The 13,801-nt window shown below is 39.7% G+C and overlaps 1 protein-coding gene across 1 annotated transcript; it reads right to left on the reverse strand.

Moving 5' to 3' along the window:
* Positions 1 to 844: 844 nt before the first annotated feature.
* On the reverse strand, positions 845 to 11,710 carry LOC107387743 (NACHT, LRR and PYD domains-containing protein 3). Its single transcript, XM_015962902.3, has 10 exons — positions 11,616 to 11,710; positions 11,359 to 11,524; positions 10,626 to 10,763; positions 8,548 to 8,619; positions 6,671 to 8,456; positions 2,292 to 2,453; positions 2,038 to 2,211; positions 1,786 to 1,953; positions 1,641 to 1,687; positions 845 to 1,555 (listed from the first exon to the last, which is right to left on the reverse strand). Exons 2-10 carry the CDS (start codon positions 11,474 to 11,476, stop codon positions 1,035 to 1,037), a joined length of 3,186 nt encoding a protein of 1,061 aa, XP_015818388.3. The 5' UTR covers positions 11,477 to 11,524; positions 11,616 to 11,710; the 3' UTR covers positions 845 to 1,034.
* Between the last annotated feature and the right edge of the window lie 2,091 nt (positions 11,711 to 13,801).

Here is a 13,801-nt window from a genome sequence, read left to right on the forward strand (position 1 = left end):
GCGCGCGGAAAAATCCAAGGCTACGAGAACACTCCAAACCTAGTCCAGACATAGTGGAGCTGATGCTATTGTGTTAAGTTTGTTTGTTCTATTTGTATAGGCTCCGCCCTTTAAGGTTGTCATTGGATGAGCCATTCTTGGGTTAGCCAATCACTGAAGAGCTTTCAATAGCCCTATTCTGGTATAAAATGGGTGCCTAGCCCCCCACTCGTCTCACATTTTTCTCTTCACAACGCCTTCAATAAGAGCTCAGTGTAAAGTTTTCCCATGTTAGCTTGCTAACATGTGTACTAATTTGGAACAGATTACCTTACCGATTCTCTGACCACAGATAATCACCTGAGAAGGGCTCATCCAGTGGCAGCCTTAATGGGCTGCGCCTATATTCATAGAATCTGGGGTTACAATTCGTAACCGTGGTTTTTTTTTTACTCTAAGTAATGCCAGAGCTTAACAGCAGCTTAGTACCAAGACTCTAAACTAGCTAGAATATCATGAGTTTAAGTGGCAGCTTGGAACAAGAAATGAACCAATAGATTTGGGTTTTGTGAATGAGCTGAATCAAAAGCCAAAGTTCTCAAATGTTCAGACTGTGTTCTAACCTTATGGTCATGAGATTTAGCTCATTTCCAAAAGGATAAGATCCCAGGTACTAGAGGCTTAAAGGGGATTCCTGCCAAGCTCAGACTGGAAATTAGGTGAAGAGCTGCTTCTCTTCACCAGAGAAGGTCACCTGAGCTGATTTGGTCATCTGGTTTTCTTCTGTAAGGATACCCGAGGCCAGAACCAGTTACCCCTGCTTGCTGTGGGGACAACATATCTTGAACACCAGGATCCTGGAGGATCTATTTTCTTATGTCATACATGAAAAGAAAACACAATCAGTCAGAGTTTATCATACTACCCATCTATACAGGGCGATTCTGATTTTAGCACCTCTGTATTCTGTAAATGTCACATTAAACATCAGGCTCAGTAATTCAGAGTTGAGTAGAAGTCTTAGAACCTGATTTCCCTAAACCAGGACACACGTATTAGCACAGTTGCACTACCGAGTCCACCCAGCCCAGGTGAAACCCAGGATACACCGGCTCAGTGAATGTGGTGTGGAAGGTGTGGAAGAGAGTGAGTTCACCACAGGACACCTTATAGAAAGACAGCATTCCTGCAGACCAGTCCAGATACACTCCTACTTTATTGCAGCTGGCTGAAGCGGGCACAGCATCATTTGTGTTTCCATGCAGAATCCTGTAACCATCTTTGTTGCAGTTCAGGCACCAGGAATTGTCATTCCGACCTAACCAGCATTCATGGCCCTCCCCCTTCCTGTTCATCCGTCGATAGGCCACTCCTAGGCCGACCCTTCCGCACCACTCTGTCTCCCAGTAGCAGCGTCCCGTCAGTCCCTCCTTGCACAGTACCTGAGTCCAGAAATCAAACCTCTCTGGATGATCAGGATATGGCTGCTTGGTCCAGCGTTTTGCTTTCCTGTTCCCCTCCAAAAGAGTAAGATCTTTATGAGCTGTGTTTGGGTCAAGGGTCAGTCTACTGGCATCTGATGAGTCAGATTTAAGAATGTGTTAGAAAGAAACAACTAGTTACATAAAAATAGAAAACAGAGCTACATGTTGATTTCTTACATTTCTTTGGACCAGGCTGGATTCTGGATTCACCGCACTGCTCCACACTGAAATACAACAGAAAACCAAATGTTTCATTGATACTTCTATAACTGCAATGTGCTGCTTGTTCATTGAGACTCTAATTGAGCTCAATGATCGCTACCTGAGTGCGTTCAGGCTGCAGTGTGGGTCCTCCAGCAGAGCAGTCAACAGCATCAGGCCAGAGTTTCCAGGGTGGTTGTAGCTCAGGTCAAGTTTTCTCAGGCGGGATGAGTTCAGGGCAGATGCAAGGAAAGTGCAACCCTCTTCTGCAACTCTGCACCCTGACAAACTTTAATAGAAGACGACAATAACATTAACATGGATGACCTCTGGATGACAGCTGATGGATCCTTTCTGCACTCTGGAGTCTTACATGAGTTGCTCCAGTTTACAGGAAGGACTTGCCAAACCAGTAGAGAATGTCTTGACTCCTACATCCTGAAAGTCATTGTCTGTGAGATCCAGAACTTTCAGTTGGCAAGACATGAGGCTGATGACTGATGCCAGAGTATCAGAGCTGTTATTTGTCAGGCTGCAGCTTTGAAGTCTAAACAAAGCAAAAATAAATTAAGTAAAAACAAGAATCATCTGTATTGAGCACAGTTTGGATGTGGGCATGAAGCTGACCTGAGTATTTTCAGTTTGCTGCTCTTGAGTCCATCAGAGAGCTGCATCAGCCCTGCATCTGTCAGCTCGTTGTTGCTCAGGTCCAGCTCTCGAAGTTGGGATGAGCTGATGACATCAGCCAGGTTTGCACAGCATGTCATAGTGAGGTTGCATGCATTCAGACTGTAGGGGAAATACGAGACATAGGAGGCCATGATGGTGCATCATGTGAAGATTAGAAACGAGACAAGTTGTTTTTTGTCGTTTTGTCTTGTGGTACCGAGAGAAAATCCTAGGTGACCAGAAGTTAAATTGGTTGGGTCCACCGGAAGGGACTTGTTAAACAAATTCCTGGGATGCTGTATTGGTATGATTAAAAGGATGCACCAGAGCGGCAGAGAGAAAGATAAACAGATTCCGGGAATGCTGCATTGGCTTGGTTTTTAGCGTTTTAGCCGGAAAAATGGAAACGCAACTCTGGTGTAATAAAGTGATGAATGAAAAGACCGGTGTGATAACTAAGAGGTTAAATTGGTTCTGTCTGCCGGAAGGGACAGGTTAACAGGTTCTCTGAATGCTGTATTGGCTGGGTTTTGAGTGTTTTAGCTGAAAGTAGAAATGCAACTCTAGTTATCTTTGTTTGTTTTAAATGTTGTCTGCTTTAACTGTTGTTAGAATGAATGAGAGAGTGCCTGGGCTTGCTTTATTCTTGTAGAAAGAAGGATATTGCAACTCATTTGCACACGTCTCACATATCGGTGGTCAGATTTTTAAACAGGTTGGCTGATAAGACATAAATCGGATCCCGCTGTGTCAGAACACAGTTGCAGGGTGGATTCGTAAGCCTAAACCTGATCTCATGCCGAAGAAAAGACGATGTGGTATCTAAATATGGGAATAAGAACTCACAAAACACCTTTTGAGTAAATACTGTACATTGATGGAAATGTAAATCCAGGAAATGGGGAAATGATCTGAAAATTATCAGAGGATTGATGGAAAACATGATTTTGATAACTGCTGACGTGTTACACTTGCAGGGTAACCTTAGAGTTGAGATAGTAAAAAAGGGAAATGAGAAATTACAAATGAACTATCAGGATTATGGTTACGAGGAAGCACAGAGCGGTGGAGAGAATGAAAAGCTGGTGCTCGGAACCGCTCGAGGTCACACATTTGTGGTCTGAAGGTTACTTAACTAGAAATGAGATGAAAAGTTAAGCACTGACCAAATATTTAATTTCTGGTATTTGGTGACAAATGTAATTTGAACTATGAACCGTGTCACTTTTGGTGGCTGAAAGGGAAAGGGTTTTAATGGAACCCCTCGATTTGAGAAATTGACTGTTTATCGGTACTTGATAGTAAAAGAGAGCCCAATAAAAGCTAAGTATGTAGGTTTTAGTTGAAACGTCTTGGACTGAGAGATTGACTGTGTGGTTAACAGTAATCCCAGACCAACAAAACTAGTGACTATTGTCAAATTGCATTTTATCTCCTTATTTTTGTTTTTAAAATCTTAAGTCTCTGACATTGAAAATCAAGACGAAGGGATTTTCAATATACAGACAGACGACACCCGGGTGACAGATCTGGTGTGCAGTGCCTGTTGAAGTCAAAAACTGCATTTTGAACACTGTAAAAAATATTGTTTGTCATAAACTGAATCTCCTGGCTTCTGTTGAATGTAGGAACTTGTTCAGATCTCCAATTAGCAGACCTTGTGATCAGAACAAGGGGAGAAACTGTCTGGAAGTAAGATTAACAATGGGACAGCAGACTGAAGCTGTTATAGGAAATTTACATTTAAAAAGCTTAATTTGTTTTAATTCTTCATGTATTCTCAGCTTGAGAACTTTTAAATGCTTTAACACAGAATTTCACGCTCCTCTCTGCCTGAGTCAAGAATATCAGACACAACAATAGTAGCAAGAACAGCAAGGTCTTATCGAAAAGAAAACATGTATCCTAACCGACCTTGGTCTCAAGTAAGGCAATATTCTATCAGCCATGTGATTCTTATGCAGAAATCAGAAAATACTTCAAAATATAATTCCTGAAAGAAAAACAAAACCAAAAAAAAAAAGAAAGAGTAACTCAGAGTTAATGCTTTAACTTACATATGGGGTTTGCACACTTTGAAATTTAGTATGAAGTTGCTGAACAGTTTGATTTGAGGTCTTCTGTCCTCTTTGGAATGTAAATATCAACATCGGCCCATGTTTTCGGAACCGGTAGAGATTATGTTAATGTTGACACAGCCTGCTCAACCTTGTATGCTTTAGAATTTGGAGAAATAAAACTTCTGCAGTTTCTGACTGAAACATTTAATGGTGGTAAATTTAAATCAATAAATGAACAGACTTATTGCAGAACACATCAAATAGCTAATTTTGTAAATGGCCAAATATTTAATTTACTGTAGGGCTGACAGTATGATCTTGCCTACATTTCATAACTCGGATTTCAGAAAACATGATAAAGTTTAAAAATCCTTGTTACACATCTACATTTGTATTATAAATGGGATTTAAATGTTGAAGATGCAATTGTTTTTTTTTTCACATGAATGAGTGAGATTCGGCCATCTCTCAGTACAGCATGCCAACTCTCACTGTTTCCTTATCATAACCCAAACAAAGGAGACTGCTGGGCTACGCTGACCTATTCACACACAGAGTGGGGCCTGACCCTTCTCCGAGTAAGATAGTTAGCTTGTTTCTCTTGGTAATCTGCTAACTATCTGACGCTTGTGCTTCTGTTGAATACCAATAAAAGCTTGATCATGAGAGTAAGCCAAAATAATATTAAGCAGAGTGTAACCCCTGATAGGAGGTTAAATGAACATAATTGAAATGTCAAGTTTAGGAGTGATGATAAATGTTTTGTTTTTTTAACCTAAATTACACTATCATTAGGAAATAAGGTATTATTATGTGATGTCCTAAACCTTCAAAAGTACTGATTGTGCATTTTTACATTATCATATGTTAAATGAACTAGTTCGTTGCTTGAGCAGATTCTTAGACTTTATCCATTAGAGATTTTTTAGATACCATGGTTTTATCCATTATGATGTTATCATATGACATTAGACTTCTTAAAGGTCAAAGACTACTATTCGAACCATGGGTCAAGTCTATTTATAACCTTGAAACTTTAATAACAAATGAGTCTTATATACAAATCTCTTCATTTATGATAGAGGTTTACTAAAACTTTGGTTTAGTGTTCATGATTTCAGTAACAATAATTTATGATCAGTTACTTCTATATGAAGATGTTAAATTAACTGAATAGTTGAAGAATCTAGTTCTTTAAAAGTTATGAAGTGTATAAAAGTTATGAAAAATATCTCTACTTTGTGTTAGTCAATCTATCTCAATTCTCAATTACTGTTTATGTAATTAATATTTAACTCCTTCCTAGTAGGCAAATGATTATTTGCTGTCGTTTTTGCCCAGTTTTTATTCTGCCTCTACTTTAGAGTAAATCAGCTATCACTTTCTTACCTCCTTCTTTATTAAACAAAGAGAGCATCCCTTGCTCTTGGCTCATCATTGTTGTTGTTTTCATTATTTGCTAGATGAGCATTATAAGATGACACTTGTCCTACATGACCCTTAGATTTGATCACATTTTTGTTCTTCCCATACACACACACACACTCTCTCTCTCTCTCTCTCTCTCTCTCTCTCTCTCTCTCTCTCTCTCTCTCTCTCTCTCTCTCTCTCTCTCTCTCCCTCTCTCTCTCTCTCTCTCTCTCACTCATGGCCTCACTCCCATACACACACACACACACACACACACACACACACACACACACACACACACACACACACACACACACACACACACACCTCTATTCCTTTCTTATCTCATGTTATAAAATCAACTGGCAGGGCAGAACTCGGGGCAGTTGCCTCGGGCTCTGCCACAGATTGCAATTTGGTTTACTTGTCTGCTTATTCTCTCTCTCTCTCTCTCTCTCTCTCTCTCTCTCTCTCTCTCTCTCTCTCTCTCTCTCTCTCTCTCTCTTGCTGCAGGAAATGGGTTTATTGATAAATATATTGATAAAATCCTTAACAGTTTACTAGATAGTTTTGTGGAGTGGGGGCGTTCTTTACCTACTTTATGGCTGTTAGCTGTAATGCTAATGGTTAGCATTTTCAATTTGGCGATTGTCAATTAAGAGCACAAGAAAAAGAAAAAGAAGAAGTTTGCTTTTTTGAACTACTGAAAATGTATGTTGTCTAATCATTTCCCTCTGAAAAACCAACAGCTAAAAGAAGCGCTACTCATGAGATGAAAATATTTAACCTTCTGGCCCCAACTTTATCAAGTGTTGGTTTTCTTGGATTGCTTATTCCAAATCAGAAACACCTTCCTGAAGGACTTACCTTGCCACTTGGACTGTTTTAACAACAGGCAGCAGTCTCAGGAGGCCCTCCTCTGATCTGATGTAGTTTTTAAGGTCAAACACATTCAGCTCCTCCTCTGAGGTCAGTAACACGAAGACCAGAGTGGCCCACTGAGCAGGTGAAAGGTTGGTTTTGTTCAGAATACCTGAGCTGAAGTAGTCCTGAATCTCTTCCACCAGAGAGTGATCATTCAGCTCATTCAGGCAGTGAAACAGATTGAGGCATCGGTCTGTGGAGTGGCAGGATTTTATATTCTCCTTTATGTGTTTAATGATTTCAGTTCTTGTACTTTGGTGAGTTCTGTTGCTAGTCATTAGATGTTTCAACAGGGGCTGATTGTCCTCCATTGACAAGCCCAAAAGGAAGCGCAGAAAGATATCGAATTGCCCATTTTCACCCCACAAAGCCTTTTCCACTGCCTCTTTGTAAAGGATGAGCTCTGATGAGTCTCTGGACAGGAGTCGTCGTGAACTGGACGACTTCTTCACCAAGATGTTGGTGTTTTCATTGTGGAAAGTGACATAGACATACAATGCTGCAAAGAACTCCTGAACAGTCAGATGCACAAAGCAAAACATCTTCTCCTCACACAGAGACATCTCCTCGCTGAAGATTTGTGTGTAAATTCCTGAAAACATGGATGCCTGTGAGACATTGATGCCACTGAGGATCAGATCATTCTCGTAGAAGATCAGGTAGCCTTTCTCCAGTGCTTGGAAAGCCAGTTTACCCAACGCAAGGAGGCTCGTTCTCACACAGTTTGCATTTGATTCTTTTCTTCCAGGCAGCCTTTTCTTCATAACGTCTGCATGCAAAGAAAGGAAGCGGATGTACATTTGTGTGAGGGTCTTTGGTGTTTCTTTGTTGTCTTTCGTTGCCATTTTCTTCTCAAGAACTTTCGCCGCCATCCAGCAGAAGACCGGTATGTGGCACATGATGTAAAGACTCCTGCAGGATTTCACGTGTGCGATCACCTGGTTTGCTAAGTTCTTGTCACTAATTTTCTTCCTGAAGAACTCTTCTTTTTGTGAGTTGTTGAACCCTCGCACCTCAGTGACGCGGTCAATGCACTCCATTGGGATGTTAGTGGAAGCCACTGGTCGAGATGTGATCCAAACAAAGGCCAAAGGAAGCAGCCGTCCCCTGATCAGGTTGGTCAGAATCACAGCAATTGAGGTTGGCTCCATCACATCTGACAGTATTTCAGTTTTTTGGAAGTCCAAAGAAAGGCGAGTCTCATCAAAACCATCCAGGATGAAAAGCATTTTGTGTTTAGAGCAGTTGAAGATGTCGATACCTTTTATTTCAGGGAAAAACTTGTAAAGAAGATCTACAAAACTGACGGTAACCTTTCTCATCATGTTCAGATCTCTGAAAGGGAGCGGGAAAACAAAGTCTAGGTCTGTATTTGCTCTTTCTTCTGCCCAGTCTAGCGTGAATTTATTGGTTGAGACGGTTTTTCCAATGCCAGCGACTCCTCTTGTGATTACTGTTCTTATGGGACGTTCGTCTCCAGGTGGAGGAACAAACAGGAGATTACAGTGGATGGATTTCTCCCTGTTTGCACATCGCTGTGATGCCTTCTCGATCTGCCTTACTTCGTGCTCTTTATTCACTTCACCACTTCCTCCTTCTGTGATGTACAGCTCTGTGTAAATCTGATTCAGAGGGGTCTTGTTTGCCTCTGTCATTAGCCCCTCTGGCAAGTGACTGAAATTCCTCTTCAGGGTTTCTTTAAGTTTCTGTTGACATTCTTTAATCTTATCTGATGGAGAGGGTGCAGAATTGTTGTTTGGGTCTTTGTGATACAGAGGAATGTCTTCAATTTCTCATAACAAAAAAAAAAGAGTACTCACGGTGGGGATGTTGAGAACCAAAGTCACATTTTCCATCTTCATGGAGCTCTTCTTTCAACTGATCATTTGGTCCTTCAAAGAAAATGAACAATCAGGAGATCTCCGAAAAACATCTGCTTGATAAATAAATGTGTATTTGGATTTTTGCCTATAGGAAATTGTGAATACTGGATTTAAAAAATCAGCTACTAATATTTTAGAAACCCAGTAGAGTGGAGGTAGTGTCACTTCCAGGTTGGCCTGCAATTATCGTATTGCTTTCAGGCCTTACTTGTCTACATTTTTTTTTGTCTAGGACCAACATTGAAGCTGTCCAATCACATTGAAGTGATTTCATATCTCCATATCTACAGTAAACATGTGGGAATGTTCACAACATGTGATTTCCAGAGATAAAAGACTGTTCAAGTGACTTTAAACCAAATTTTACCATTTGTACCATTTAAACACACAATTAAAGCAACACAGTTCCAAAGCTTCTCCAGAAAGTGGCTGAAAAGTGTCCAACGTAGATGAAAATAACTGTGTTTTTAAGATTCAATTCAGTTTATTTATATTGTGCCAAATCAAGACAAGACTTCATCTAAATTAGAATCCTTATAAAATAGGACTGAACGATGCAGAGGGGTGTACTCTGTTGTGCACTGGCTATCTCAACTTCAGAGTTCATTTCAAAATCCTGGTGCTGATCTTTAGGGCCTTACATGGACAAGCACCATCTTACATTGGTGATCTTCTTAGTCCCTACACCCCCAGCAGGTCCCTGAGGTCCAGTGATCAAAGCCTACTGGTTGTGCAGCACCAGGCTAAAGACCAAAGGTGACAGATCATTTGCTGCTGTGGCCCCCAGACTCTGGAACTCTCTCCCCCTGAGCCTGAGATCAGTGGACTCAGTGGTCTCCTTTAAAAAGCAGCTGAAGACTCACTTGTTCAAGCTGGCTTTTGTATGACCTTCTTCACCACTCTCTTTATTCTAATCTCCCCACCTATTCCACCTTCCTCAGGATCCACTGACTTCCCTCTTTCCTATTCACTTACTCTCTTTCGTAATTTTTTTTTAATCACAATTGCCTATTTTTGCTCATTTTAAATATATTTTTAAACATTTTCTAAATGTTTTTTTATATTTTTACCTTTTTTGTTTTTGTGAAGCGCCTCGTAATTTTTATCTTTAGAGGCGCTAAAGAAATGATACTTTCTTCTTCTTCTTCTTTGAATGTGTGTCTCTCATCGGCTGAATAAGATCAACATACTACAGTAACAGCTCTCCTCACAGTCTTCACATATGCACCGCACTCATTTTAAACAATGGTGTACCACAGGAGTGTGCCCTCGGTCCATTCTGCTTCTCTTTTTTACCCACGACTATTCTTCTATTCACGCCAGTTACATTAATTGGAAATTTGCTGATGACACAACTGTCTAAAGATTGATTGACAACAATAATTGATTGACCTATATAGGAAGGAATCATCTAAGGCAAAGGTGGGACATCAGTGTCAACAAACTGAACACATTCAAGTCTAAAATGATGATATCAGAGTGGACTGAGAGCTCCACCTTCCACATTAGGGCTGTTAAATTCAGCCTTGAGGGCAGGTGTCCAGCACGTTTTGGTTTTAACCCTCTCCGGCTCAAAATAAGTTTTGATAAAAGGACGAACAACTAAGTTCTTCAGGGGTACTTCTGAGTTAAAAATTGCTCATGAAATACGTATGTGGAGTAACCAGGTAGGTAGGTTTTAATATTGCAAATCTGCATGAGCCTCTGCACAGGTGATTCAACCACTGAGTTGAGTTGGACCACTAAAACGTGCTGGATACCGACCCTTGAGGCCCAGAATTGAATAGCCCTGCCCTACATAAAGGGAGAAACCATAAAGAGCTTCATGTTTTCAGAGTTCCACATCACCGCTGACCTCATCTGGTCTAGTAATATCTTTCACCAAGTGGGGAAAGCACAGCAAGGACTTTACTTCCTTAGTTATTAAATCAACCTCCACCAGAAGGTGCCCACCGACTTCTCCATCCCACTGAGGAGGCAGGAAGAACCTGCAGGGAGTGGTAAGGGCGGCATACCTTGAATTGTGGATACATTGATGTTGACGTTTTCAACGCAAGAACCAATTATGAAAGGAGAAACAACGCTGCAGCCACTCTGAGCTGTGATGCTGGGCTGGAAGTGGTGAATTGAAGCCTTCACTGAGGAAACCAGGTCTAAGAAAGAAAGAAAAAACGTAAAACTCTGCTTCAATGGTTTGTTAAAAATAAATCAAAGTGGGCATTTTTCATGGAAATTTTCCAATTAATGTGTTACAAAAGAAATGTTACATTTTTAAGCTTTTACCAGTCATTGTGAACAAAATACTTCATTACTCTCTGGTTTTACAACCTTTAAAACAAAATTCGTTATAGGTCATTTTCAAAAGGTCTTCATCTGTTTTCAGTTTTACTGTAGAATGCTCAAACAACTGTGATGAGTTTAATTTTGTTGTGTTTTAAAGCACAATGACAAAGGCTTTTTATCCCAACTATCATTGGTTCAAAGATGTCATGAAAAGGAAGCAGCCATAACCGATTCTGTACCACTTATCTCCATTATTGGTTTAAAGTTTTTACATGACTTAGTGTATTGTTTTTTAGTTTTATTTAGTTATTTTTAGTTATTTATTTATTTTGAGAATAATTGTTTAGGTATCTTTTATTTCTAGAGATGATCTCAAAACTCCAGAGCTCAGTAGGGGTCAGGCGGGTAAATGTTTTTAGGTCAAGAGAACCCACAGGCTCCAAACAAAATCTATATTATTCTCACCTTTGAAACCTTGAAAGGCATTGTTTGTTTGACCAGCAACAGTCATTTGCTCCATATTTTCTTCAGCTCTTGCTTCTTTAGATCTCATTTGACGTGTCTCACCCTTGGTGTTTGTCATGTAGTCGGCAACACACGCTCACAGATTCACTTTCTGACATCAGAATACCTGAAAGAACAAAAACATTTCATTCAAACTGCTGCTACAAGAATGTTTAACCTGCAAGTGTAAAAAAACACAACATAAATGAAATTCTTACCTGCTTGGATTGTTTTTTAGCTGTCGTCTGCTTCACACAGACTGGCGTTTGCGTGTAAAAGACTTGTTTCCTCTCTGAGAGTTGATGAAAAAAACAGGAAGTTGTGCTTTTTGTCTACTTTGATGTTATGATAGAGCGATTCTGCAAACTACAGCACTTTCATTTACTACAAAACAATACCAAATTTTAAGAAAAAAATGCACTTAGTGTTGAATATACCTTGTTTTTTATTAGTGAATTTAAACTATTCAAACTGCCTAAAGAAAAGGAAGAACTGAAAAGAAAATCCTTTAACAAATTCAGTATTAAAATGACTTCATAAAGCTACGTGTTGTTAAATGCCACTTCACCTCATGCTGTAGTTTCATTGATGAAGCACTAGGTGAAAGCAAAGACCAGGCTTTAGATAGTTGTCCTTCAATTTAATGGAACCCAAATAAAATTTCTTGCCTCAGCTTTTTTTGTGTGTAAATCTTTTCATCTTATAAAAACTTGGAAAAATAAAATTCTGGACTCAACTTGAACTTTAACACCTGTGACCTTTGACCTTTATAGGAATCCAAACCTTTAAAAATACGTGCAACACAATGAATTTTTTTCATTATAAAGTTAAGTTGTGTTTGCCGCTTTCCAACTTCAAATAAATGCACTTTTTACACAGCTTTTGTAATATTGAACAATTATTTGTCGTTACTTTGTAATTAAACTACAAATTTAGCCACCTGACTTGTTTAGGACTTGAAAACTCAAAGGGCCCGGACTTGGCTTTAGACAACGTCATCAGACTTGCTTCAGAAGACTTACTTGTGACTTGCTGTTCAGTGAGTAGGTTAATCCAGTATTACTTTTGTGTGATGAAGTAGGTCGAACCTCACTCATTTTATTGTTGGTGTAAAATCAAGGTTCTCTGTCTGAGAGAAAACAAACTTTTATTTCCTGTTAGGTTAAAATTTCAACCACCTGAAATTAGAAGTTGTCAATCCAGTTTAAAACAAACAAATGTAAGTCTTATTCCTCTTCAGCTGACTTTTGTTTGGAGTGTTTAAGTAGAACTTATTCACATGCTTTATTGGGAACTATATCTCACATTATTGTTTTTTTTTTGTGTGTGCAGGTGTTCTTTGTAGTGACACAGAGATGTTTCTAATTTACAGATGTACCCAACATTGACCTCTAGTGGACAAGCTAGAGAACAACCACATTTTATTTGAATGATCATGATGAAAACAGCATTAATTAAAGTCCAAACGCTCAGTGGTGTTTCCAGACTAACATTAGGCGAAGCAAGGCAGCATTTTAGTGTAGAACATATCATACACAGATGCAATTCAATGTGCCTTCCAATTAGCAAGAATAACAAGAACATTAAAATCAACATGATTCAAATTAATAAGAAGACCAAGTCAAAGGGTGAGCAGTTGTAGTGCAGTATATGCAGTATAAGAAATAGTCATTTAAAGGTTGATGAACACATAAAGGTTTTCAATTTTGATTTCAAAAAGTTGGAGCACATTTGAGGTCATGAGGAAGCTCTGTGTGCAGCATAGTAGCTAAAAGCAGCTTCACCCTGTTTGGTTCTGACCCGAGGTTCTACCGCTGACTGTTTCCTACGGATCTCAGAGCCCTGATGGGTGTATATACAGGATGGAGGTCCGGCATGTATTCTGGCCCCATGCAATTGAGGGATTTATGAACTAGTAGAAGCACTTTGAAATTGATTCTGTGGTTTACTGGTAATTCAATTCAATTCAATTCAATTTTATTTATATAGCGCCAAATCACGACAAGAGTCATCTCAAGGCACTTCACATAATAAACATTCCAATTCAGGTCAGTTCATTAAGCCATTCCGAAAATATGTTTCCTATATAAGGAACCCGGCAAATTGCATCAAGTCACTGACTAGTGTCAGTGTCTTTACAGCAATCCTCATACTAAGCAAGCATATAGCGACAGTGGAGAGGAAAACTCCCTTTTAACAGGAAGAAACCTCCAGAGGATCCTGGCTCAGTATAAGCAGCCATCCACCACGACTCACTGGGGATCGAGAAGACAGAGCAGACACACACACACACACACACACACACACACACACACACACACACACACACACACACACACACACACACACACACACACACAAACACACACACACACACACACACACACACACACCAAGCAATGTG

Source organism: Nothobranchius furzeri, chromosome 16, assembly GCF_043380555.1.
Source record: "Nothobranchius furzeri strain GRZ-AD chromosome 16, NfurGRZ-RIMD1, whole genome shotgun sequence".
In the NCBI taxonomy this organism is placed as follows: domain Eukaryota; kingdom Metazoa; phylum Chordata; class Actinopteri; order Cyprinodontiformes; family Nothobranchiidae; genus Nothobranchius; species Nothobranchius furzeri.